This window comes from Triturus cristatus, chromosome 12, assembly GCF_964204655.1.
Source record: "Triturus cristatus chromosome 12, aTriCri1.1, whole genome shotgun sequence".
NCBI classification, from domain to species: Eukaryota; Metazoa; Chordata; class Amphibia; order Caudata; family Salamandridae; genus Triturus; species Triturus cristatus.
In genome coordinates this window covers 589,608,395-589,633,293 of record NC_140595.1, presented here as the reverse complement: position 1 = coordinate 589,633,293, position 24,899 = coordinate 589,608,395, and the positions used below count along the sequence as shown (strand labels likewise).

At 46.3% G+C, this 24,899-nt stretch overlaps 1 protein-coding gene across 1 annotated transcript in view; it reads left to right on the top strand.

Moving 5' to 3' along the window:
- PMFBP1 (polyamine modulated factor 1 binding protein 1) overlaps window positions 1–24,899 on the top strand; it is a 2,019,859-nt gene that overhangs the window by 431,400 nt on the left and 1,563,560 nt on the right. Inside the window, exon 9 of the mRNA XM_085636957.1 lies at window positions 3,221–3,292. Within this exon, the coding sequence (XP_085493083.1) occupies window positions 3,221–3,292 (72 nt within the window). The remainder of the gene's footprint in view (window positions 1–3,220; window positions 3,293–24,899) is intronic.

Genomic DNA, 24,899 nt, shown 5'->3' with positions numbered 1-24,899 from the left:
CTCAAGAGTTGTGGTGACTATGAAACATCATTATGGGACTTCATCAGGACTGGACGCAAAGCATCCTGGAGCTGTATGGTGCCTTGGAAAACTTACTTTTCAAGTTGGATGAATCCAGCAATTTTCCAGTGAGCTGTTGTAGAAGGCTGTTGCATAGATTTGAAGAGACTAGAAGCATTTGATTCGCTTTTGAACACGCACCGATTTAAACACAAGGAATCGTTCTTTCCAGACAATGGTAGACTATTGCCTGTATTGCTGTAGCTGGAGAGATGGGACCCAGACACTGAAGTGACAAGAGGGAGATTAGGCTTCCTGAGCACTCTCATTTGGTGGATGGCAAGGGTGGTACATAATACGTACAAAATGTGACGAGAGAAATGATTGCAAAAAGTCTAACTGCTGGCAATCGCTCAGGTTAGCATTCCAACCAATTATTCTTCACCCACTAGATGAAGGAGGTCCTGGCCTAGTAGTTTGGGCTGGACTTTATTTATTGGCGCAGGTCATGACTGATTCGCATATTGCTGGGCTCAAACTGAGGTGGCATGATGGGCAAAAGGACCATCAGTTGTAATGCCACCCGAGCGATTGCCAGTGGTTAGACTTATTGCAAGCATTCCCCCCATCCTGTGTGTTTAAACATGAAGGGCGGGATTGCGTGTGTTTTCACGGTGACAACGTTTCTAGTCCAGGCCTGTCCTTTGTCTGTGCCTGATTGCTACTCCAGAACCGATGACACAGCCAGGCTCCAACATCCTATTTCGAGAGCAGCCTGAGAAAGCTACTTGAAAAAGAAACCTCCCCACTCCAATGTGCTCTCTACAAAATGTTAAGCTAGGATATGCCCCCCAACCTGTGGGCATGAGACCGAACAATCCGACAGTGCAACGCGAAGCTGGCTGATGCCTCTGTGCAGGTGTCGCTTGAACCAAAAGACCAAACACAATTCAAGACATGAAGGGGCCATAATGCATGCGAATCTGCCGCCTGACAGACAATCACCTCCTTCACCATCACTACCACTAGGATGAAATCACATAAAGCACCCAAAACAGATGTCTGTACCCTCTTGCTCAAACGCACACGGTATATCGACTGGCTCAGAAAGCAAAGGAGGTGTTACTGCGTAGCCCAATCAGTCTTCTGTGAAACATTTCACACAGGGTTATTCCGACTATCTGTATACACACAGAAAACACCTTGTCTCCCGCATCTTACTAAAATGTCTAGAAGCAGGAAGGCGGTAGGCAGGCAGTCTCTGCCAAATGAAAGCCTTTAGACCGGTCATCTATATATGGTTCACTTTATATAAAATTTCCAATAAATAATTCTGATAATCCATCAACACTGGGAAAGAAATGGTTGTGCCCTGTCACATCTCATCCTCAGAAACGTCCTGTATCCAGTGATGAACTTCAAATAGATTTGCTGCATTCGGACCTTAATGTACAAAAGTTTAAAATATATACATATTGTGGGGAATATGTCGGTAAGAGGGACAAAAAAGGTCAAAGGTAAGGGAAAGAAAATGATGGAAGTGAGAAAAACAACAAATACAATAGTCTGGTGTGAATTAACTAAATACAAAATATATTAAGGTAAAACTGAAAATGAGTTTGTAGTTCAATCGCGCTTGGTGTGTCTGATCTGCAGGGTGAGTGGAGTGGAAGGGGGGGGGGGGGTCCCGCTGGTTTCCCAGTGTGGATCAGGTAGGTAGTGTACTTCTGACACACCCGTAAGACCATGATGGGGGAGAAGGGAGTAGAGAAATAGTAGCACGGCAAAGCAGAGTTTGGACGGGTAGAGGTGGAGGTGGACCACCAAGACAGGGTATGTCGTCAGTCGTGGCTGACGCATAGTAGCGCAAAGCTCCTGTGAACAAAGTATCCTTGTATCCCTGCAAAATACCATGACATTTTCCTTCCGGAGTAGAAAACATGCAGATGCCTCCAGGCTCTCGCTGCCTTGGGTTGGAGTGGAGTTACTACAGACCTGCGGCCTGAGTGGGGTCCTTTAATCAGGCAGTAGGATATTCTTCCTCATCCACTTTCGATTTCTCTACTCCAAATCTAGGCCTGCTTTGATCTCTAGTGCCCGCCGTTCCTCCCCCACTCGCTCCTTTCAGGCTCCTTCGGCCCCTGCCGCCTGTCTCTATTGCTCTTCTTTCAAATGTAAAGTTTCACTGACACCTAAAATGTGACTGTTGCTAGATATTGATTCAGTATTTGAAAGGGGTGTTTTTTAGGTGTCCTCTCCAAATACCGAATCGATATCAGTGTTTTGTGACTGTAATTCCTGTTGCAAATCATTGAAAAGTTAATGATTTCCAAGTTGGAGTAGTAACTGATTCACAAAGAGTAAAGGTGTCCTCCGTTGACCTGTTCCCCTTTGTGAATTTATGTAAACATTTTAGAGACAGTAAGCAATAGCCGTTGGGATCACTGCCAACAGTCAGCAAACCCTTGTAGTTATTTTAAAAGATGCTTGCTTCTTTTAGCAGAAATTGTGGTCTGCTGTCCCTTGCAGGCATCCATCCCTGTGATTTTGTCCAATCTAAGTGGGTCACAATTTGCGACCATCTCATGAATATTAATGAGGTAAGTTAAGGTAGGTTTGATCGCAACCCACCACAATTCAGAATTTTACGACCTGACCTAGAAGTACATACGTTGATTCACAAAGTTCAATACTGGTCAAAAATTACTGATCACAAATGGCAACTGCTTCTTGCGACCAGTATAATCATATATCGGGGCCTTGGATACAAATCCTTAGAGATTAACTTGAACGAAAATCACTTATAGAATATGCAACTGTAATGACTTCTACGAGAATAAAACCAGCTGTCAAGAAAAGTATCGAAAAGAAGAGCACACAAGTACTGGTGGAAACAGAAGGCAAAATAAATATAGCAGGAATTGGTAGAAAATGACGAGAGAATATTATAGTAGCTGTTGGTAGTAGAAGCATGTTGGAAAATAGCAAAGAAAAATTTGGAAGAAGCAGTGGAAGCTGAAGGTAAAATTATATAAGAGGAAAGATAATATGGCAGGGATTTGTACGGACAGTAATATAGCAGGAAGTGTTGGAAAACCGAGTGGAAAATAACTAATGAATTGGTGGGCAATGCAGAGGAGGAAAAAAGTGAAAGTCAACTGCTGAGAGGCATAGAGAGGCAAGTGCCACATAATGACATGTGGTATTTTGTTTCGCACAGGTCCAAGATACTGATGACACTGTTGTTCGTCTACAAACATCATCAGCATCCCTCACCTGGAAGGAAGGAATGGTGAGTTCTTTAAATGTAAAAGAAACTGAAATTGTCGGATCAATGATGTTTGTTTTGAAAATTCCTTATTTCATGGTAGGTTTATTTAAGTTATGTTGACTATTAACATCGAGGTTGGTTGAGCTGTCAGACGGGCAGTAAGAGATTCCGATTTTAGAGACTGGTAAGATAGTGGGAGCTGTGGTAAAGAAGAAGGACATGTTGGAAGAGATGAGAAGGAGAGTGGTGAGACTCTGGGATGCAAAGGAATATATATGTGAAAGGAGGATGAGAAGAAGGTGGAGAGAGGAGAGATGAATTAGATAAAAGGAGCGTTTCAGTAATGGTGAAGCACACATTGCAGTGAGGGTTAGAGGGATAGCAGAGCACCTGTTAGTGAAATAGACCAAGCCTGAAAGACAGGAGCAAGATATTATAGATTAGAATATTTAAAATGAAAGGGGTTTAAATAGCTGTAAAAGAGACATTTAAAGGTGGTTGAGCTGAAGTGTGAGATAACTCTGACCTTGTAGGATGTCAAAGGCCATATCCATTCACAGAAGAATAGGGTGGCTATCTAGTCATGAGATGTGAATATTCCTGAAAAAAATAAAAAAAAAGTTCTCTGCTTTAATCTACAGACAAGAGTGTGATCTCATGGAAAATGCAACCCATTGCCATACATAGAAAAATACGAATGTCCGCTACCCAAGGTCAAACAGTGGTGCCAACATGCTTCATCTGTTACACGTGCCGTGGTGTGACTGCTGTTTGCAGACACCTTTCAAGTCACTTGTATGTAAACTCTGCAGTGATGGCTTTCCTGAACACTATTGAGTTAACCAACTTATGAAGTTTCAGAGGTGGACAGTTGCTTAGATAGGTTTGATCCTAGTCACAACTATATGTGAACTGTTGCTGAATCACATCTGATGATTTAGGAGGCGTATCTGTTAATCAAATTTCCATAAACCACCATTCTTACCAGGAATAGAAGCTTTAAGGTAATTCTGCTTCACACTAAACACCAATGAAGATCGTGAACCAGGTGCTGTGCACGTTGCAGGTGTCTTAAATCATATCCCAGCTGCTGAATTTGTTTTTTATCTATCATTCTCTTATACAGAATGAGGTGTCAGAAAATAGTGAGCTAGCGTGATCTAGCTGGGCATGCATAGAGGGGGCCAGATGGTCTATGAAAAGATATGCACATAACTCTTGTTATTAGTTTAATGTAACATTGAAAGATCTTGATAACGTTATAAACACGCTGTGAAGTGGGGTAGAGCAGAATCCAGCATAGTTATTAGGGTAAAAAACCTAGGAACGGTGTGATTCTAGATTTCTTGAACAGAAATGTGTGGGTAATAGATTGTGTAAATTGGATTGAGCTACACAGAGTAATTACTGAGGTCTCCCTTAGGGATCTTCACTGATATTATTGAACACTCAATAGCTCTTCAAATGCATGGGGTCATGCAGCACCTGAAAACTTTCAGAACATGCCTTTCTAAAGGCTTTGTTTCTTCCTTCTTAAAGAATGCAATCAAACTTTTTAAATGACAATCTTGTGACAGCTGCCTCAAACCTTTTAACCCTTCTTTGTTACAATGAAAGGAAACGGACAGATAAACTACATAGCTTTACAGAGAGAATAACTGTACCGTGCCTTTAGCAGCTAGGCTGGCCTTCCAAGAACGCTCCTTTTGTCAGTTAAGAGGGTGTTCATGTTAAATCTACATCGTGATCTTAAAGGAAACAAGACACCCATGTCAGTTCTCAGGTCTCCCTCGAAAGGCGGGTGGGTAGTTCATGAATTGATTGAAGGTTCACATGAAGGAGAACTCCGGTTACAGGTAAGTAACTTTTAATGGGCTCTTCATTGATATTCTTGAACCTGAAGAAGATCAAGCTCATTGCAAGTAATGAAAGACGAGCAAGTGGAAAAGAGGTGGACCCTCTGAAGATAGGACAGCTCAAGGAACCCACTCCTTCAGTCTGGACTGCAGAGAATCTCTTTCATCCTCAGAAATGTCGAGATAACTCAGAAGTCTGTTATTCAGGATTCTTCCGTTCTTTGCTTATCTGCACCAGTGCCATCAAATCCATGTGTTCTCTATTTGCACATCCTTCCCTCAGGCCAGAGAACTACATTTTTACTAAAGTATCTAGTTGCACACGATATTTACTTACATATATGCATTCAAATAAATGTTTGTACAGAACAGCGCATCACATGTTAACATGTATGCAATCACGTGTATAATAAGGCTCAGACATCAGATTTCTGATTAAACATTCTCTTCTATGCTGTAGTGTTTGTTCCCTATCTCCCCTACATACTTATTGCCCCATCTCTCCTACAGTTGGTACTGTTTCCTCTTCCACAGAGTAGCTTTCATTCCATTTCTACCATAAAGTAGCTCGTTTGCATCACCCAAATAGTAGCTTTTTCCCACACTTCCAAAGAATAGTTCTTGTCTCCTCTCATCAAAACAGTAGTATTTGTTTCCTGTGTTCTCAGACCTCGTTTTCTCTCATTGTCAGCAGCTGTTATCCCCTCTGTTGTGTACAATAGCTCTTGTTCTTTTTTTGCTTTTCCTCTCCTTCATATAATATTTATTATTCTCTCATGTAACACCCCAGCCCCTCCTTTCCTTTGTCTTTGCTTCAATTCACATTGTTACATTCCTGCTTTTCTAAGCAGTAGTTCTTGTTCACTGTTCTGTACAATAGCTCTTGTTTTTTTTCTCCACTGTATAGTATTTTTTATTCTCTCTACAATGCAAAATTCCTTGTCCCATCTCTTCCCTAGGATGTTTCCCTCTCTTCCCTAGGTTCCTTTCCCTATCTTCTCTATATCTTGTTCCCTTTCCTCTGCAGATATTATAACCTTTTTTCCATTGCTGGTGTTCAGTCTTTTTCAATGCTCAGGCATTTGTTCTAGTCATATTTTTCCCAAAAACCTCCTTTAGCTCTTCTATCAGTAACTTTCTTCCTGCCTACTTCATGTTCTTCCATTATCATACTTGGCTTTCATGTTGCCATGGCTCCTTAAACAGTGCCCACATTTTGCGGTATTCTTTATTGTTTTCCATTTGCTTTTCAAACCTGTATTATTGTTCCGTTCCCCCCTTTTACAATTCCTTACTCTATTTACATAGCACTCTGTAGTTCCTATCATACTGTAGTGCATCCCATCCTACTGCTCATCTATTATACACTCCTGCATCTTGTACCCTACTGTTACTTCCTGGCCCTTTCTCCGATCAAATAGTTCTCCCCATACCTTGTCCTCCAACCTACTTCTACTGCTCCATCTCTTCCCACTCTCCCATTCCAGCTCTGCCCCTCTACCCCATACTCTTCCCCCATTCCTCCATCTCACCGCCTGCTAATGTGATCCACCACTGCCTCCTCTTTCCTGCCTTCTGCTCCTTCCTTGTGTACCCATGATTCCTATCCCTCTGATATACCATTCTACCAAGACTTGTGGTCTGTTCATTTTGGTCCTTCCAGTCCACCCTGGCTCTTTTACCCTGTCTCAGGCTCCTTCTTTATGGCTCCTGCTCCTTCCTCCTTCACCTCTCCACTGTTCCTGGTTCATCCCCTTTCCTTGATTCCTACACCCTGGTTCCTCCATTATGTTCCTACTTCAGTTTGCAAAGAAGGTCTTGTTTCCTCACTTTCGTACTTCTCTTTCATAGCTCTTTCTTCTCTCCTATATATTTTCTTTTGTTCCCTCCCTTTCATACCTTTTGTGCCCTGTCCACTGTAAAGTAGTTCTTGTCCCCCCCGATCTCATACTCTTTTACATCTGTAAAAATAAATGCCTACTGACACTATCTATTCAAGCTAATGAATGAAATCTCATTGCTTAGACAAGTTATTTTCCACCCATAAGAGAAACCAAAAAGTCCTCACCACGGTAACCGCATCAAGACTAACTCCATACCATGCACCATTTCACCTCACAACACCTAATTCGCTTATGAATTATAAGTGGTACAGCTGCACAGGCAATAATAACAATTATACCAACAGAATGTAAATACCTCTTCTACCCAAAAGCTATAGACTGATATCCTTAATTTATATATATATATTTAGTTTACACTGCATAATATATGCAAAGGTATTAGATAACAGATTGGAACATTTTAAATTTAATATAATTAATCCATCCCTAGTTGGCCTCTTATAACAATAGTCTCTCAAGTGACAATACGAGGGTCCTATGTTATGCTATTTAAAAAGCTCAAGCTGCTTCCTCGCCAACAGAGGGCATTACACTCAACACTGAAAAGGCATTTGATAAGGTATCTTGTAGTTAGAGTTGGAGATATATTACCAGATTTATTTAATTGCAGACTAAGGTACCGAGGAAGGCTGCCTTTTCTCCCCAACTTTGTTCCTCCTAGCCCTAGAATTACGACTGTATAACATTAGAACCAATGAGAAATTTTGTGCTTTAAATTTAAGGACCTGACTGTGAAGACTGCGGCATATGCAGATGATATATTAATTGTTACTAAGGGACGCACCTCAATCAATTGAGGCTCTTATGAACACCATATAAGTATTAACCTTCTTTTCTGGTTACACTCTCTATTGTGATAATTCTGAAGTACAATTATTAAACAATTTGGGAACGAAAGATGTATTATTGCGTGAACCTGGTCTGTCTTGATAACGTTATTATATAAAATACCAGAGAATTGAATTCTCAAACAGCCTTGTACCATTAGTCATAATGACTCGTAAACACTTTAAAAAAATCACAAACTTACTAGATAATTTGTCCCTGAAATTTTTATCCAGGCGGGGAAGGATTGAAACCATTAAAATGATGGTAACCTATATTGTGAAGCTGCCGACTAAGTATGGGCACGTTATAGCTCTATTAAGACTTCCTACACAAATTAGATACTATTTTTCCTTTGGCAAAACAAATGCTCTATAATTGCCATAAAGAAACTAAGACTACCAATAGAATTAGGGGGAATTATCTCACCAAACCTCAAAAACTATCAAATGGATGTTCTTTTAAAACAAGGCACTATAATCTACTAGGAAAGCATCTAATTGAGTACCCCAAGGCTCTGCTCACTCTTGATTACTATTCAGGTTCTACATGCATCCCCAAGCTCATGTTTTTGGACAAAATGGGGCATTCTCTGAAACATATTGTAGGAAGGTGGAATCTGACTGTATGGTTGCCCCCATTTTGTTTCCTGGTGTTTGAATGGTTTTTGACTAGTCTGGCTGGGATCCTGCTATCCAGGACCCCAGCCTATCTGCTTCCTCTCTAAACTGATGTGAGTACCCTAGGTACATACCAATTGGATACTGAGGACACCCTATCAGCCCCTTGTAGATGGTACCCTAGGTACCCAGGGCATGGGTCCCTCAGAGGCCTACCAGGGGCTGCAGCACTTATTGTGCCACCCCTAGGACAGCCATACAAACTGACACCACCAGACCACTACTGTAGTCTGGGTAAGGTGGTGCTTGCACCCCTTACAGGGATATAGGTATCCTGTATCCCACCTATATACAACACATATATCCTCATAGGTCACCCCTAAGGCGGCCTTGCTGATCCTACAAGGCAGGGTGCTGAGATATGTGTGAGGGGGAACCCCTACCTGAGTAGGGCCCCCCTGCAACCTTCATTAAAACTATTGCTGGGTTGTTTGTAGTGCAGCCATACCATATACTCTTAACCGCATTATAAGTAATCGCGATAGCGTGACAACTTGAGAGTGGCTGCACAGAACCATGTCATGTTTGGTGTCAAACATCGAGGAATCATACCCCCAATCCAGCCATAAGAGTGAGGGCATGATTCCCCCCCTGCTAGAGGGGTGACATGGTAAAAGCGGCAGATTTTAGACACCAATTTAAAAGTGCACACGTAGTACAAAATGGATGCTACCCGCCACCCACACGACTCTGGCTCCCTGTTGCTGGGCAGAACTCCAGCCACGGCAGCTGGACAATAGGGATCTTGTTGCAGGGAGGTGTTCCCACCTCCCCAGACAGACTATGTGGATTGGAACTGGGTGGGTGCACCATAGGATGTCTTTCAAACTTGCACGTAGGCTTCTCCAGTGCCTACTTCTGCATACACTGCCTAGAACCGGTTCAGGGGCATCCTGTCCCCTGCCCAGGCGGGAAAACACACAAAGGGAAGAGGATGTAGCCACCCTTTCCCGCCTGAACTCTCATTGGTGGGGTCTGATGCAGACACTCCCCTAATCTCTGGATAAAGGTGGGTGCAGGGTCCCCAGAGCCTCAGATTAATCTTGGACTTCAAAGACTTGAACCTTCGACGAGCTGCCGCACAGCTGAATGAAGAAATCTCCCTTGGGGTAAAGGAGTTACCCCCCTGCTTGGCAGGCACCTGAAACTCTGCAAGTGATCCGGTTGGAACTCCGCTGCTCCTACGGACATCGAAGACTTCTGCCTACCCTGAGGTGGGTTTCCAAGCATCCCAGAGGCCAGTGAGTGTGCACAGCAAAGCTCAGCACCGTGGACCCCGTGGGTGCCGAGATCCCCAATACCCCAGGACAACGGCCACCTCTTGCACAGCACACGACCCCGACCAGTGGGGAAGTTGTGCTTTGGCCCATCATTGAGCCAACCTCTCAGCATTACTTGTGCCAAAGGACGACGCTTCAGCCCGCTCCGGCGACCCGTGGGCTCATCTTTACACACTCCAAATTGCCGCCTCCCGCGGTCCCTTGTCTCTCGACTGGTGGGCCCTAATGGAGGTCAATCTTTACTTTAAAGGGCTCCCCTGGTTGCTCCAGGCCTGCTCTACCGTCTCCTCGCTGGAGACCTCGCTCAGACCTCGTGGGTCAGCACCGTAGCTGTTTTGTGATCCTTGCGTGGGTTGCGGTTGCCAAGGCTTAGTGGATCCAATCCGGCACTGCGGTACAAAAGGGGGTGGTGATGGACGGAGCATCAGAACCAATCAAACACTCACACCCAGTCAACAGATCTGGGTTTGATCCATCATCGTTCTTTAGCCCACTCTGCCACCCCAGTTCAGACATAGCCATATGCAAATCAGTCTGACCCTGTGCCCCATGGGAACAGTCCAGCCCGAACTGCCAAGCCATGCCTTCCCTGGACCGGAAACAAGCTTCCTAGGACCGTTTTCTGGCATTTCAGCCGTCTTCAGCCAGGCTTGCTTGAATCCAGTGGCAAAGTGAGCAAGGGACTCACGTCTGAGCATACCCTGCCAACTTATGGCGAACAAAGCGGCACAAAAGGGGGTGGTGATGGACGGAGCATCAGAACCAATCAAACACTCACACCCAGTCAACAGATCTGGGTTTGATCCATCACCGTTCTTTAGCCCACTCTGCCACCCCAGTTCAGACATGGCCATATGCAAATCAGTCTGACCCTGTGCCTCATGGTAACAGTCCAGCTCGAACTGCCAAGCCATGCCTTCCCTGGACCGGAAACAAGCTTCCTAGGACCGGTTTCTGGCATTTCAGCCGTCTTCAGCCAGGCTTGCTTGAATCCAGTGGCAAAGTGAGCAAGGGACTCACGTCTAAGCATACCCTGCCAACTTATGGCGAACAAAGCGGTACAAAAGGGGGTGGTGATGGACGGAGCATCAGAACCAATCAAACACTCACACCCAGTCAACATATCTGGGTTTGATCCATCACCGTTCTTTAGCCCACTCTGCCACCCCAGTTCAGACACGGCCATATGCAAATCAGTCTGACCCTGTGCCTCATGGGAACAGTCCAGCCCGAACTGCCAACCCATGCCTTCCCTGGACCGGAAACAAGCTTCCTAGGACCGGTTTCTGGCATTTCAATCCGGACACTAACACCGCAGCGGCCTTCATCCTTCGTGGGACAGTTGCCCTCCAGAAGCTGGCCTTCCTTGAAGCCTCCTAGACCCCGTGGCTGGTGATCCAAGCTACCCGTCTTCAACCTGGAAGCACCCGACATTGAAGGGCTCTTTCTCCTGAGCTCCCTGGTCACTGGCTAGTGACCCAGACTCTGTCACCTCTGCTTTCAGGTCCTTTCCTTCAAGATCTACATCTTCAATCTGCACGACATCGACGACGCTTCACGCCAGCAGCAGTTCTTCACCTTTTTCCATTGAAAACGAGATCGCGACTCGACATCGAAACCGACCTATGCACCCGGCTTCCCTGGGGCAGGTAACAGTGGTACCTCGGTACTGTCGTGGGTGTGGGCCCTCCAAAAGCTTAACTCTAAGCTCCTGAACTTGAACTCCTGCAAGAAGTGTCCAGATTCTTGTAATTTCCAACCGCGACATTTCCCATAGGGTTTAATAGAGATCCCGACTGTAGTTTAAACACTGCACCCGTCTCCCGTGGGTCCCCTTCCTCACTACCTTGGGTGCTTTCGTAAGGGGCCAGCGACCCTAAGTGCCCTAGGCACTGTCTGCAGAACTGTCGTGGTTCTTATACCACTTTTTTAATATATGGATTGGTCCCCCCCGGGGCCCTGTGATTCCAGTGCTATTTATTGTTGTCTAAATGCTTTATCGAATTGTATCTTTACCTCCAGCCTCACAAGAGACTAGTGGGATTTGTTCTTAGAATAAATACATATATTTTGAATATATACCTGTGTGGACTACTCTTTCATTTGGTCATTCAAGAGGTTATCCATGGTAAAACAATAAGCTTAACACTCCTTCAAGACTTAGCCTGAAGGCTGCCCTCCACAGCTACCACTAAGATAGCTTTCTTTAAAGGTTGTCTTTTAACCTATCACCTTAAGAGTCGAATTGGACTGGCTCAAGGTGTCCCCTATAACTAGTGGACAGCATATGCCAGGCCAACTTCTCACACATATGCTGATGACACCCAGATACATGTCTGACTGGAGGAGTCACTAGAAGGCCAGAAGATAATCTCACATTTCCTTAACCATGACATGGACATTATGGCATTAGATTAGGTGTAACAGAGTACAAATTCATATAATTTAAAATTCATATAATTTAAATAACCACAAAGAGTGGAAAAGGCCACAACACGCTTCCAAGAATGCAAAACGCATTTGGGTTAGCATTTCTTTTTCAACCCAAATCAGCGCTGTAGTCAAGGGCTTACATGTTTGCACCTATCACTACTACAGAAGGTCATACTGTTACTTTATTGTAGTCATTGGTTGTAACAAAATTCTGGGTAATGACAAATCTGGACTAGTGTAACATGCTCTATGCTGGACTTCCAAAAATGTGACTGTAAAAATACAACAACTGCAGAATCATCCTGACGCAGAACTACAGAATCATGACCTTGAAAACCTAGCATTATAATCATTGCCCTGGCTGTCGATAGACTAGAGAATAAAGTTCAGTCTTTAGTCTTTAAATATCTTATTGATCAAATATGTTGCATCAGAAAGCATATGTAAGTCTTTGAATATCAGTCACTCTCATTTTGACTTTTAGTACAGTGTCCTTTGACATAACAACAAGCATTATACCTGTTGAAATATATCAATATCGACTTGGGACCAAAAGTTCCTCCCACGTCACTCACCCTTTAAAGCACCCACCAGCACATAAAATCATTGCGAGCAAGCCTAGCCCTATATCTCTTCCTTGAGTGGATGTTAGTAAAGCTTCAAGCGTGGTTTAATGTAAAACCCTAAAAAGTACTGATCACATTGTATTACCCATCTTTATCAGATGGCGCCCATATTTGTGCTTGCTCCTTACTGCAGGATTTCCTGGTGTGAAGTCTACTCATTAGACCCTAGGTACTGCTATTGAAAAGTTGAGGAATCTGTGATCAGACGGATCCCTCAGGAGAATAAATGACTTGCCTTCATTCATTCTATTTCTCATGTGTACTCTATTTACCACAGATTCCTCATTGCCCTCCATCCTCTTCGGTCTGTGGAGTGAGCTTCTAGGTTTTATTTGAGTCTCAAGTTAAGAGACTCAATTAAACACTGTCATTTTTTAATTTTTTTTTTTTTAATCTGTTTCATTGAGTTTTTAGTTGCCAATACAGACAGACACAGTATAAATCACATTTGTGTATCAGACATTCTGGTTGGTTTCTTAATAAAAAGCGTATAGCAGTACAGATTCAATCAGGATGTGTCTGTGTCTCTAGCAGTAACATGCACGTGCTCCTGCCTATATGTATGCGCTGCGCACACTGATCATTAATGTCATCTACGGACACTTAGTATCTTAGTACACCACTCAAATTACTTTCATATTTCACTATACTAATTCACCACTAATACTTTATGGGTTCCAGAGTAGCGTGCTACTCACCTAAAAAGCACTTCAACACCCCATCAGGGGTAGCAAGCGCTATATAAATGCAACCCTTTTTCCCTTTTCTATCACTCCACTATCCTTCTCAATCCAGATAACTGACTAACATAACCACCACTCAAATTAGTTTCATATTTCACTATACTAGTTCCCCGCTAATCCTTTATGGGTTCCTGAGTAGCGTGCTACTCAACAAAGAAGCGCCTCAACACCCCATCGGGGGTAGCAAGCGCTATATAAATGCAAACCTTTTTTCTCTCTTCTATCCCTCCACTATTGTTCTCAATCCAAATAACTAACATATCCACCACTCAAATTACTTTCATATTTCACTACACTAATTCACAACTAATCCTTTATGGGTTCCGAAGTAGCGTGCTACTCGCCGAAAAAGCGCTTCAACACCCCATCAAGGGTAGCAAGCGTTATATAAATGCAAACCTTTTTCACCTCTTCTACCCCTCCACTATCCTTCTCAATCCAGATAACTGACTGACATATCTACCGCTCAAATCACTTTCATATTTCACGATACTAATCCACCACTAATCTTTTATGGGTTCCGAAGTAGCGCGCTACTCACTGAAAAAGCACTTTGACGCCTCGTCAGGGGTAGTAAGTGCTATTTAAATGTAATTGCTATACAATACAATACAGTGTCTGTCAACCCAGCGAGTGGCTGCTGCGTAGTAGTCTGATAACGGGGGAGGTGGGCAATAATGAAACGGGACAACGTAAAACATAACAGGTGATTATGTACTGAACTAGAGCTCTTCCTGGTCCCCCTTATCGATGTGTCCCCTTCGCTTTCGTTTGTAAGAGGAGTCTGGGGTGTGCCCTAAGGTTCACGCTAGATACTGTACGATCATGTCTGCTAGCCAGTAAGCCAGTAAAATACAGAAAAACAAGATGACCCAACCTTACTTTTAGGGAAGTTTTTGTTCCTTCACAGGGGAAAACATAAGGTTTTCTGTTAAACCCTCACCCATCAGGGTTACCTCTTGGTGGCATGCTTCATCATAGGGTCCTTTCCATACTGCTACGAAACGGGGCATGCTGCGAACAGACGAACTACGCGGGAGCACTGAGTTTTGACTATGAGAGGGAGGTTATTCTGCAGGGAAGGAGTGAAGTAAAGGACGGTGTTTAAAAATACCTGGCTAGTGGGTAATGACTACTTTATTCCGGCCCCTAGTCGGTATGGTTAAAAAACAGGGGAAAAATTAGGATTCATGGATTTAATGTTCTGAATACGTAATGGTCTACATGTTTCTAGCCTACCCTTCTTGGCTATTCTTCAGGACTTAGTGTAATAATTGTCTGATACCTAGTTCCACTCCTACAATTGTATACTTCTCACAACATTCCATTCATCCGTAAATACTAATGACGCTGCATATATATTTCATACCACCGGGGCTTGTATTCTTAATGACTATATTTAGTATAAAGCCCTCGATTCATGGTTTCACCGGCGGGAGGTACGGTCTGTAGTCACACTCTTGTCAAGGCCGTACTTCGCTAATTTACCTATTCTGCTGCCGCTCAGGAACCGCTAGCCAGTAACTCTTAACTACATTTCCGTCAGTCTATCCTCCTCACCTCGCTTGCGTTCTGAGGCATTGTTGCTAGTTGGGGCAGCATGTCTATCTCAGTGCTGTGAATGTTTTGCAGCTCGACCAATATCGCAGCCCGGCTTGTAGCGATTGGTGTCTTACAAATGCCCAGTGTGTCCTCTTGGCGCAGTGCAATGCTTTCTGCCTTAGCCCAAGTCAACATGGCCTTACGCTTCCTGGTGATCAGCCTCTTAGCCACTGCAAGTCCTAGGTCTCGGAAGCAGGATGTCACTCCATGCTTTGTGCTTCTGCGGTAAAGGTGTAGGATTAGGTCTCCCACTCGAAGAGAAGGGTGCGATCTGTACATTGGGAGAGGGAGTCCGCCACCGCCCTCCTGCATCCCTGTAAGTTGGGGCACTCCCACCACATGCGTAATAGGTCTGCGTCTATAAGGTGGCAGCAGGGGCAGGCAGTGTCAACACAGCCAAAGTATTGGTTGATTTAAGCAGGAGTGAGGTATGCCCTTTGCATTATGTAGAATTGTATCTGGCGGAGACGCATATTCCTAGGAATATGCACAGGTCCCTCCAACACTGAGGCCCACTTGGGGTCCGTGAGTGGGCGGCCCTGGTCTCCCTCTCAGTGAAGTCGCAGTAGTGTCAGTGTGATCGCGGTGTGCTGTCTAAGGGAAGCGGAAACCACCGCGTGAGCTGGCCATCTCGTCCCATCATAAGTAAGTATTGGATAGTGAGATGTGTTGGGGGATCGCTGATCATGTCTCTCCATTTAGTGGCAATTGCAGCCAGGAGCAAGTGGTGTAGCAGGAATTGGCCTGGGTTTAGCTTGTCTTCCTCAACCAAGGTGGCATACGGTACAAGGCTCCCATATCCTGAATCCCCGTCTCACTCCGCCTACGTAGTTCGGCTGCCACGGTTGTGATGCGTCCCCTAGGTGTGCCCTCCAGTGGTGGAGCAGGCGTGTATGGTCTCACACTCCGGGTGATATAGAGACTACTGCAATAACATTTGTATGCCACATTGAGCAGCAGTGACTCTGGGGGCCTTGCCTCCGCACAAGGGTGAAACAGCCTAGTCCGAGCAGCCAGAGACCAGGTCGGTGTGGTTACTCTATCACAGAGCTGGCGATTAGCCAGCCACCTTGCTACCCAGTGCAGCTGCGCCGCCAGGTAATACTGTTTCATGTTTGGTGCCGCCAGGCTTCCCTGGTCTGTAGGCAGGTAGAGTTTCTTTATAGCTACCAACCGGTGCCAAGAGCCTCCCATGCTGGTCTTCTCGAGGGTGTGAAAAAGGAGCGGGGGAGTGTATAAAGATGATTTGCAAAATAGTTTAGCAACTGTGGAAGGATCACCATCTTTGTGAGGGCCACTCGGCCTGTTACTGACAGCAGGAGCGTGCCCCTGAAGGATATTTGGGAGCAGACAGCAGTCAATGCTCTGCCCAGGTTACCATCTAGCTTGTCAGTCGGTTGCCTATATATACTTATGCCCAGGTAGCAGGAGGTGTCGGCTTTCCACCGCACACTCACCTCATTAAGTATATACATTGAGTCTTGGCATGTATTATTGAAGGGATACAAACATGATTTAGCTGCGTTAACTCTCAGCCCTGACAAGGCGGCGAAGACCGCCAGAGTGTGTGCTAGTCGTGGAGGGATCGATTGGACATCTCTGATGTACACCAGGCGATCATCTGCATACAGCAAGATCATGTGTGTGCCATCCACCAGCAGGATGCTCCAGTGTGCGCCAGCGTGGATGGCCTCTGCCAGTGGTTCTATTGCTAGGTGGAAGAGGAACGGGGACAACGGGCATCCTTGTCACAAGATATGCTCAGATATATAAGGGCCTGTTCTTACCTGGATCGTCGGCTCCCTGTATAGTAGCTTAACCATACGGATTGACATACCGTCAAGGCCATACCAGGCTAGGGCGGCGAACAGAAATTCCAGGGAATCTAAGGCCTTCTCTAGATCTAATATTAGACAACCCGAGTGTGGCCAATGATACGCAGAATATGTGAAGATTCTAAAAAAAGAGCCTCAGGTTTAAGGAGGTGCTTCGAGAGGGCACAAACCCATTTTGAGCCGCATAGATGAGGGTTGGGACCATAGGCGCCAGCCGGTCTGCTAGGATTTTCGCCAACACCTTATAGTCCGCATTCAGATGGGCTAGTGGTCCATAGGAGCCCAAGCCTGTGGGGTCCCTATTAGGTTTCAGCAGTGCCACTAGACTCGCTACACACATTGACAAGGGGAAATTCAACTCCAGTGCCACTGTGTTGAGGGCATGCAGACATTGGAGCAATGTTGCAGCGCACGCCTTATAATATTCGGCCAGTAGTCCATCTGGCACAGGAGTTCCAGTGCTGCGTAATGAATATTGTCAAGTGAGATTGGTGTGTCTAATGTTTCATGTTGCTCGGGGTTAACTTGGGTAGGCTTACTGAATCTAGGAAGGTGCTTAACCGCCGCTCGTCGCATCTTCCTGAGGATTGATAAAGTGCTGCATAATGTTCCGTCATTGCTGTGTGTATTTCGTGTTGTATATATAACTTGTCCCATGTCATTGTGCAGAGGGTATATAGGTTGACGGGCCTCTTTCTGGAGCAGAAGCCATGCAAGCATTCAACCTCCCTTTCTGATGTTGCGAGTGTGCGTGCAGAGTGTGCCGCATAATTGTGGCACCTAAGTCTCTCCAATAGGTCCGCATGCTCAGTGCGCAACTCGTCTAAGCGCTGTGTATACGTTGTGTGTGCAGCCGCGTCGGTTCGTATCGCAGTAACTGGTGCTCTATTTTGGCAAGTGGTTTGCTTAATTGCTTACGAATGTTCCGTGTGAGTCCTAGACAATGCCCCCTAGTAGTCACTTTAAAAGTGTCCCACTCTAGGAGCGTATCACCTGTGGAGCCTTCGTTTACCTCAAAGTATTCCGCCGTTGCAGCCCCCACGGAGGCACGGAACTCCTGGACGTCCAGTGCAACTGGCTGAAGGCGCCCGGTGGGGAAGGATTGTTGGGCCCACTTCCCATTAAATTTGTAAGAGCTTGGGGGTTTTGTTCACAGTGTGTGCGTCCCAGGTAATCAACCCCCCTAATAAGAGGAAACTGGTTATATGACCCCCACTATGTGGTCCAGTATTACATGCAAGCCATGTACTTGGGAAAAGAATGAGTAGATGCTTGCGTGTGGGTTGCGAGTATGCCATATTTCAGCCAAAGACAAATGAGCCAGACTCTTGGTCAACGCTTGTGCATTTGATGCAGCCGAGGTGCGTGTCTGGGACAGAAACAACCAATCCTGCTCCACATCCAACATTGAATTAAAATCACTTCATATCAGCCAGGGTATTCCACTCCAGCGGGCAAAGACCTCCGTTAATTTACGAGGGAATTAATTCTGTTATATATTGGGAGCCTAAACAGATCCAATAAGGACACTTTGGCCGTTCAGCCTGCCTTTCGTGAACACGTATCTACCCTCCACGTCAGCCTCAATCTCCTCCACCACATAAGGGACCCCTGCTCTTACCCACACTAAGGCCCCTCTGGCCTGGTAGAACTAATTAGTGTTGTATACCTGACCTTGTCAGTGCCAACAGTGGCGATCCACTTCTATTCGAGCCAATTGTGTTTCCTGTTGGGGGGCTATGCAGGTGGCTTTATGCTGTAAGTATGAATATATTATATATAGTATCTCCGTGCAGGCATGTGTATTCCTCTCACGTTCCATGTGAGAATATTTGCGTGAGTCATGTTACGGGTGCGTTGCTCCTATCGCAATAGGGAGTTGCGGATGATTAGTAGGAGACCAGGTGACCATTCAGTGCTCCGTGGGGTTTCGAAACCCATCTGGCATGGGAGAGCACCATGTCCCGCACAAGTCTCGCCTTAACCCACCCAAGAATCAAGCCATTCCCTGCGCCACATGCATGTCAAGAAGCGCCACATACAGGATTGGATCATTGCTGCATATGTGGATTGCAAGTGACAGTTCAGTTTTCCCTTTTCTGGTGACTATTCAGATTATATCGTCTGACGTTTGCGGCGTGACATCTGGTAAGTGAAGGGAGTCCAGATCTTCAGACCACGTGGGAGTAGAGTCGTCTCCGCTCTGTGATGTGGTGAACCCCACCTCCTGGTCTGAGCCTTGTTGCATGGACCGAATCACTGCCGCCACATGTAGTGCCTCCCTTCTCACCGTTAATCTTTGTTCCAGGTCAGGGGCTGCTGATGGCGGAGCAGTGCGGCCCAGACCCCTGATTCGATGTCGGCCTCTTCTGTCGAGCCGTGGTGTTGTTGGCTCAACAGGCGGATTGGTTTCCGTCACAGGCCTGTCTCCTACAGCCAGTTCCAGGCATCTGATGGCATATCGAAGTAACGTGTGGCGGCCTTCGCAGCCACCCGCAGGCGGGCTGGGAACAGCAGAGAGTAGAAAATATCCAATTCTCGAAGATGCCGTTTTACTGCACCAAAAGACCCCTGCTGTCTTTGCACCTGCGCTGTATAATCAGTAAACAACATGATCTTAGCATTTTGGATTCTGGTGTTGTTTAGCTTGCGTGTTACCCTCAGGACAGTATCTCTGTCTCTGTAGTTCAGCATTTTGAATAGGACCGGCCGTGGCCTGGCCCCTGGCAGTGGTCTGCGGGCCGGTATCCTATGGGCTTACTCCACTACGAATTGGGGTGACAGCGCACCCTCCCGCAGGAGTTCCCTCAGCCAGCGCTCGACATAGGACACTGGGTCTTGTCCCGCCTCACCTTCCGGAAGGCCCACCACTCTGACATTGTTGCGGTGTGAGCGCCCCTTCGCGTCCTCCAGCCTATCCTCCAAGATATTCACTCTGTCTAGAAGGTCCTATATTGACGCAGCATGGCTGTGGGTAGTTGGCTGTAGATTTGTTAGAGCAAGTTCATTAGCGTGGACTTTGGCAGCTACCTTACGATGGTTGGCCCTCAAGAATGTAAAGTCAGATCTGACTTTGTCTGTTTTGAATTCCAAGGATGCGTGCATTTGGTCCAGCGTGGCTCCTATTTTCTCAACTGCAGCTAGGACTGAGTCTAGTTTGGTGGATAGTGTCAGTCAAATGCTGGTGCTCCAGGGTTTTTTCTCCCTCTACATGTATCTACTGTATCTACTCGCATGCAAGGGCATGGCGGACTGCGAGGCGATCAATCGTCGACGACCCATTGCCAGTTTTTGCACTGAAGGCATATGATGCGCACAACCAACACTTTGCTAACTGTCTCCGACTCTATCATCCCTGCCCAAACTCTGTGTGGCGTTGTATCTGGCGGCTGTCAGCGGTTCCATCAGTTGCCAGCATCTGGTGATGGGTGCTCGGGTGTCTGCTAGGTGGTGGGAGGAGATTTTATCTGGGCCAAAGTTCCCCACAGCTCATCTTCCAGCACGCTGGCAGCTACAGTGGGTTGTATGACGTTACAACGCATGCCTTTACCACGCATGCGTTACAACGCGAATGCCATAACCTTGCATAACCTTTACCACAAAAATGCCTTTACCACGCATTGCTTTACAACGATTTTCGTTGTAAAACCATGCATGATAATGGCATTTTCTTGGTAAAGGTTATCTCCGATCCCATTATAACCCCCTCATTCCTTAAATTATTATTTTTTAAACTAAAATCCCCCTTACCTCTCCACGTCCTCTCCTTTCCCAGCTCTTCCGAGCTGCGTTGCACGTCGTAAAGAGGAAGCGGAAGTTTCTTTCCGTTTCCTCTAACGACACCGATTGCCTCCACATCGCGACGGAAACAGGTGTGTTTTCTGGGGGGGGAACCCCCCGGCCCCTTTTTTAAACTCCCGCTTTTTGGGAGACCCCCCAAACCCCCTTTTTTAATTTTTCCTTTAACACACATGCCTTTACTACGTATCTCGTAGTAAAGGTATGCGTTGTAATGCATGTGTGGTTATGGTTATGCATGGAAACGGCCACGTTGTAGTGGCTGTTTCCCCTACAGTGAGCCACTGGTGGAATCTGACCAATGTGAGTGCAGCCTGCTCTGTGGCCAGGGTGCAACGAGGCCGGCTGCCCGATCCATCCTATGCAGTATTTGTTCAGAGTACGAACATACTAACTCTCTTCTGTTTTAGGTAGCATAATGCATGTTGGGGCTATGGGTACAGTTGTCTGCGTATATGCATGTGGTTCCCCTCTTTTCTGCAACGGGAGGGAGTCCTTGCGTATTCCTGGTGGCACTCCGCTGTTAAGAGACCTAGGCCCGATCAGACCACCGGGCCTCATCCAATTTTATTGTGTCTCCAATAGCTCACTACATGACGCAGCGCATGTCACTGTGCACCAGAGTGCATCCCTCCACACCTCCCTCGATCACCTGTGTTCTGCGGGTGCCAAGCAAAGCACTAGGGGGCCATTCCAGTCCCATAGCAGGAAGAGAAAGGCCCTGTGGGGTCCCACCAGACCTGCACCACCTGCGCACCATCATGTTGGGGCCTTGGCCCGATCTGGCCCCCGTGCTGACCCGGTATCACCGCAATGGACCCCAAGCCCGATCCCACCTCCATGACCCACCCGGATCCCTCAGCCCAACGCAAACCTCCAAATAATCGTGTCTCACCTCAGCATGCACATCGGGTTTCGATTGTCCGTGCGTGGCTGTCTCCTCTTTCCCAGGCCGGCACAGCCCGCGACGGGCCGCAGGCACAGGCCTCCGGCATCACTCACTCACTCTGGTGCTAACAATAGAATAAGAAGCGATGGTTGGGAGATAGGCGCACTCTACCAAATGTATATAGACAAAGTGTTCAAGTCAAATTTAGGCCAATGTCCAAGAGTTATCTGGTGCTCCGTAGAAGGAAGAGCCAACCATTCTTCCTCAATCAGAATAGGTTCTGGAGTGAACAGTACTGTTCTCCAAGCATACACAAATAAATTGAGATTGTGGTTCCAGTAGTTTTTTTAATGTCTTAATTTGTTATACGAGCCCCTTGCCAACGCATGTTTCATCTCAAGCTGTTGTTGTCACAGCAGACTTCCTGAGGGCAAAATTTCAGTCTCTTGATAAAATCTATATCGTTTAGATGAAGTACTACCAGTGGTTGTCAATTGAGACTCATGTCCGCAGTAAGTAGGGCTGATATTTAAATAATTTAAGTATTTAGTCACAAGGTGTGTATGCTCCCTCAAGTAATGGGTCCGCTGCGAGTAACGGCGACGAGTGTATGGACGCAGTCGGTGTCTTAGTACTCCATCGTCGCTTCAGCTCTCTGTGCTGTCTGCATGGGCCGGGGCGTCTCCCCTGTCCCGTGCCCCTGATATGTCTCCGCAAACTGCTCCTCTCACTCCGGGGCCAGTGCAGAGGATCCAACCTGCTCCTCTCTGTCTGATCTGCTCCCAGCACAGGTATGCTCGCCACGCCTCGGCTGCGGTTCTCCTCTGGCACCACAGGCTCAGTTGATAACAGTGCGCCCCCTCTTCATCAACGCCTCAGCAGGGCCGCTAGTATCCGCATCTTCTTCTCACAGGAGGCATGTAGTGTGTCATCCGGCTGGGCAACGTCTCAACTGTGGCCTCCGGTCTTGACGACCGAGCGCAGGCCGAGACCACTCACTCTGCCCTGCCGCTAATTGCAGATCCACAGCTCCTGCACTCTTCAGGGTCCAGTGCACCAAGCGGGATCTTGCACCTACCGTCATCTGGTTTATATGTATTTACGTGGGATTAATCAGGATAAAACAGGGGGAAAGACGCAGAGCCTTATGAGTTTGCGTTCGCCATCCTAGCTGGCTAGCCACCTCCCCCCATTCTGCACACTGTTATGGTGCGCAGTCTGTTACTGATGATCTGCGTCTAAGGATTTGGAATTCCTTATGGTAAACAAACATCAGCTCGTAGAGGTGGCACCCATATATGGCTCCTCACTGTCACTGACAGCTCAAAGGAGATGGTTCAGGCACTAATAATGTTGAGGCTGGATTACGGCAGTGTGCTATATCTGATAGCAGATAGAGCATCCATTAAACTGTTGCAGGTGGTCCAAAACTCGGCAGCTAGGATGGTCTATAGACTCCCAAAAAGTGTTGTGGCTTCTGGTCTTCTGCGGAAACTCCACTTGCTTGCAGTAGAGAAATGAATTAGTTTAAAAACCTTGTGATACATGCACAGAGCGAAAGCAGGGATTGGCCTGCAGTATCTGCAAGAATTAGTCAAAGCCTATCAACCTTTCTGTACTGTCCGTTCCAGTGAACTTTCCTTGTGTGTTGTCACCTTGCTTAAACGCACATGTATGGGAGGCCGATCTTTTGTGTTTCAGGGCCCTAAGCTGTGGAACTGTCTACCAGAATCTTTGAGAAATTGTCCTTCACTGACGCTCTTTCGAATACTGTTGAAGACCTGGCTGTTTTGAATTGGGGTGAGTGGGGCAGACCTGACCTAAAGTTTTTGCAATGGGAAACCCCAATGGGGTAGCTGAGCACTTTATAAACCTTCTAAATAAAAATATACACTTCCAAAGGCGGGGCAAGGTCTCTGCTAAGTCCAATAATACCACCTATTGGCATGCGGGAACAATTGCTGAAAACTTTACGGATCCAGTCTAGCACCTGGGGGAATTTAAAAGGTGAGGAGTCTGTGGTTAGAGCATTGCTCAGAAAGAGAGTCACTGAAGTTAAGTAACTTGTTTATCGCAGAAATATGGTAACATTTTCTGTTGGCCAAGAGAAAGTCTGGCTGTGGAATGAAAGAGGCTTTCCATGAGCTGGGCGATGAGTGCTGCTATTTTTACTTTACTTGGAGATAGGTTATTTGTTTTATTTTGGGAGTTGAGATCAAAATTGTCAGATTGAGCTAGTTTACGCACTAAGATAATTATAGCCTATATCAATCAAGCAATCAATCAGTGGAACTGTAAGCGTGCCACTCACCCAAGGCGCTGGGGGGGGAGGGAAGGGGGGGGGGGAGTAGGCAGTTCCGTTCAATCGAAGAGCCAGGTCTTGAGCGTATTCCTGAAGATGTTCAGGGAGGGGGCGCAACTGATGTCGATCGGGAGCTCGTTCCAGGTCTTGGAAGTGATGTAGGAGAAGGCTCTTCCACCTGTTCTGGCTCTTCGGATGCACAGGGTTTCGGCAAGGACGAAATCAGCAAATTGGAGGTTTCTCTTGGGTGCGTGGAAGGAGATTCTCTCGTTGAGGTATTGGGGTCCGGTGTTGTGGAGGCATTTATAGGCGTGGGTGAGTAACATAAAAGTCGCTCTCTTCTCGACAGGGAGCCAGTGGAGTAGCTGAGCTTCAATTAATCACAAAAAGATACTCCAGTTGACTGTAGTCAGAGAGGTTATTATGTTATCCGTGTTAAAAGACAGGGAAAAATTGAGGGGGAAGAATGGGGCCTCTCTAGTGAAAGGTTGTGCTAAACACAATCTTGTGTCAGGGAGAGAACACTTCTTGTTTTAGTTACCCTCACATGTCTTGTCAGACAGACCCAAGAATAAAGGGAAACCGGGGGTCTGCCTGAGGTGTTTTATCTTTAACCCCCCTTACTTCATCTATTGCAAGAGCTCCCAACACTGTGGTCGAGCCCACCCCGACTTGTAGGGGTCGGGGTGACCCGATGATGAAGCATGACACCACTAGGGTTTGTGAGGGTAACTATAACAAGAAGTGTTCTCTCCCTGACACAAGATTGTGTTTAGCACAACCTTTCACTAGAGAGGCACCCATTCTTCCCCCTCAATTTTTCCCTGTCTTTTGACACGGCTAACATAATAACCT